This window comes from Aureococcus anophagefferens, assembly GCF_000186865.1.
Source record: "Aureococcus anophagefferens unplaced genomic scaffold AURANscaffold_3, whole genome shotgun sequence".
Lineage (NCBI taxonomy): Eukaryota > Pelagophyceae > Pelagomonadales > Pelagomonadaceae > Aureococcus > Aureococcus anophagefferens.
Genome location: NW_008705563.1, coordinates 1164776 through 1167141, shown reverse-complemented (window position 1 = coordinate 1167141; position 2366 = coordinate 1164776). Strand labels below are relative to the sequence as shown.

General features: G+C 72.4%; 1 protein-coding gene across 1 annotated transcript; it reads left to right on the top strand.

Annotated features, from left to right (window-relative positions):
• Window positions 1–521: 521 nt before the first annotated feature.
• On the top strand, window positions 522–1736 carry AURANDRAFT_21140 (hypothetical protein; the record flags this gene model as incomplete). Its single annotated transcript, XM_009035748.1, has 1 exon — window positions 522–1736. One exon carries the CDS (start codon window positions 522–524, stop codon window positions 1734–1736), a length of 1215 nt encoding a protein of 404 aa, XP_009033996.1.
• Between the last annotated feature and the right edge of the window lie 630 nt (window positions 1737–2366).

Here is a 2366-nt window from a genome sequence, read left to right as displayed (position 1 = left end):
CTGCCCATCGTCTCGCGGCGCGGGCTGCCTCTTGAAATCTGCGACATGCAGCGTGCTTGAACCGGAACAAGTTCTTGGCGAGCGCTCTTATGCTCACCCGACGAGCGCTCCTCTTCACCGTGTTGCTGTGCCGCGCCGTCGCCTTCACGCGCCTCGCGCGCACCGTCGCGGTCCGAACCCCGCAGCGCCTCTCGTCGAGCATGAGCGACGAGCCGCTGAGCGCCAAGGAGCTGCGCAAGGAGCTGCGGCGCCTCAAGCACGTCGGCGCGGCGGCGCCGGCGGCGGAGATCGCGGCCATGGAGGCGCGGCTCGAGGCGCGGGCGGCCTGGGAGAAGGAGGTCATGGAGGTCAAGGGGTCCATCACCGTGGCGACGAAGCGGCTGCGGGCCGCGGGCGGCGAGGGCGGCGACGACGCGCTGGAAGCGGAGCTCGAGGGTCTCCGCGCGCGCTACGGCGAGCTCACGGGCGAGGCCTACCACAGGCACGCGCGCAAGGCGAAGAAGGCGGAAACCGCGGACCCCATGGCCGACCCGCCGGCCGCGAGCGAGTTCCCGCCGCACGCCGCGCGGGACTACTTCCGCTTCGAGGTCGTGCACGAGTCGAAGAAGCCCGGGTCGCGCGCGCGCGTCGGGCGCATCCACACGCCCCACGGCGTCATCGAGACGCCCTGCTTCGTGCCCGTGGGCACGAACGGCGCGCTCAAGGCCGTCGACGGCCGGTCCGCGGCCGAGGCGGACGTGCGGCTCATGTTCTCGAACACGTACCACCTGCTCGTCCACCCCGGGCCCGACACGGTAGCAAAGGCCGGCGGCCTGCACACATTCATGAACCGCGACGCGCCCATCATCACGGACTCCGGCGGCTTCCAGGTCTTCTCGCTCGCGGAGCCCGACTCGGACGAGGACGGGCCGGAGCTGAAGATGAAGCGCGCGAAGCGCAAGCGCGGGGACGACGGCGCGCAGCAGGACACGAGCCACGGGTCGTTAGTTTCTGTCACGGAGGAGGGCGTCGTCTTCAAGAGCTACCGCGACGGCGTCGAGATCAAGCTCACGCCCGAGTCGTCCGTGGCGGCGCAGAAGAAGCTCGGCGGCGACATCATCATCCCGCTGGACGAGCTGCCGCCCTACCACGTCACGCGGGACCGGCTGAACGCGTCCGTCCAGCTGAGCCACCGCTGGATGGCGCGGTCCCTCAAGGCGCACCTCGCGGACCCGCGAAAGCAGGCCATGTACGCGGTCGTCCACGGGGGCGTGGACCGCGAGTTCCGCGAGCGGTCCGCGGCCTACCTGTCGTCGCTGCCCTTCGACGGCATGGCCGTGGGCGGGTCCCTGGGCAAGGACCGCGGTGAGATGCTCGACATGCTCGCGTGGCTCATGCCCTTGCTCCCGCGCGAGCGGCCGAACCACCTGCTCGGCATCGCGGACCCGGAGTCGTGCGCGGCCGTCGTGCCGCTGGGCGTCGACACCATGGACTCGTGCAACCCGACGCGCATCGCGCGCCATGGCACGCTGCTGACGACGCAGGGCAACGTGAAGATCAAGGCGACGCAGTACCGTGAGGACTTCGGGCCCATCGACCCGGGCTGCCCGTCCGTGCCCCACACGCGCGCCTACCTCCACCACCTCTTCAAGCAGAACGAGCCCCTCGCCCTCACGCTCGCGAGCCTCCACAACATCTACTACATGAACCACCTCATGCGCGACATGCGCGCGAAGATCCTCCGGGACGAGCTGTAAAGCGGCGCCGAGGTGGTTTTACGTAGCTCGGGGCGCCCTAGCGCCGGCGCTTCCGCGGGCTCTCCTCGGCGGCCTTGGGCGGCGCGTCGTCGGCGTCGCGCTTCCGCGGGGACCGGCCGCGCGCCGCGCGGCCCGCGGCGCCGCCGTCGAGGACGGCCTTGGCGACGAAGTCGTCGTGCGCGGCCCACTCGAAGGCGTCGACGTCGGCGTCCGTCGGCGCGTCGCGGCCGCCGTCGTGGTACTGGACGACGACGCCGTCGATGCCCTCCTCGACGGAGTAGAAGACGTCCGCGACCTTCCACGACGTCGCGTCCGGCGGCAGCGCGAACGACTGGCCGACGAGCGCGCGCTGCGCGTCGCTCACCGCCGCCGCGCGCGCGAGGGGCGACCCCGGCGCGTTCGCCGGCGGCAGGAGCACGGCGTCGCCGTCGGGCCAGTCGATGTCGTCGTCGCCGCCGCCGTCGTCGTAGGACACGGCGACGCGCCGCTTGTCGGAGCCGCGCGCCGCGTCGTCGACGGCGGTCACCGTCGCGAAGTACCAGGACGCGCGGGGCTGCTTGCGCCGGCGGGCGCCGCCCCGCGCCGCCGCGGACGCCGGGTCCTCCTCGGGCAGCCACCGCACGCGGACGC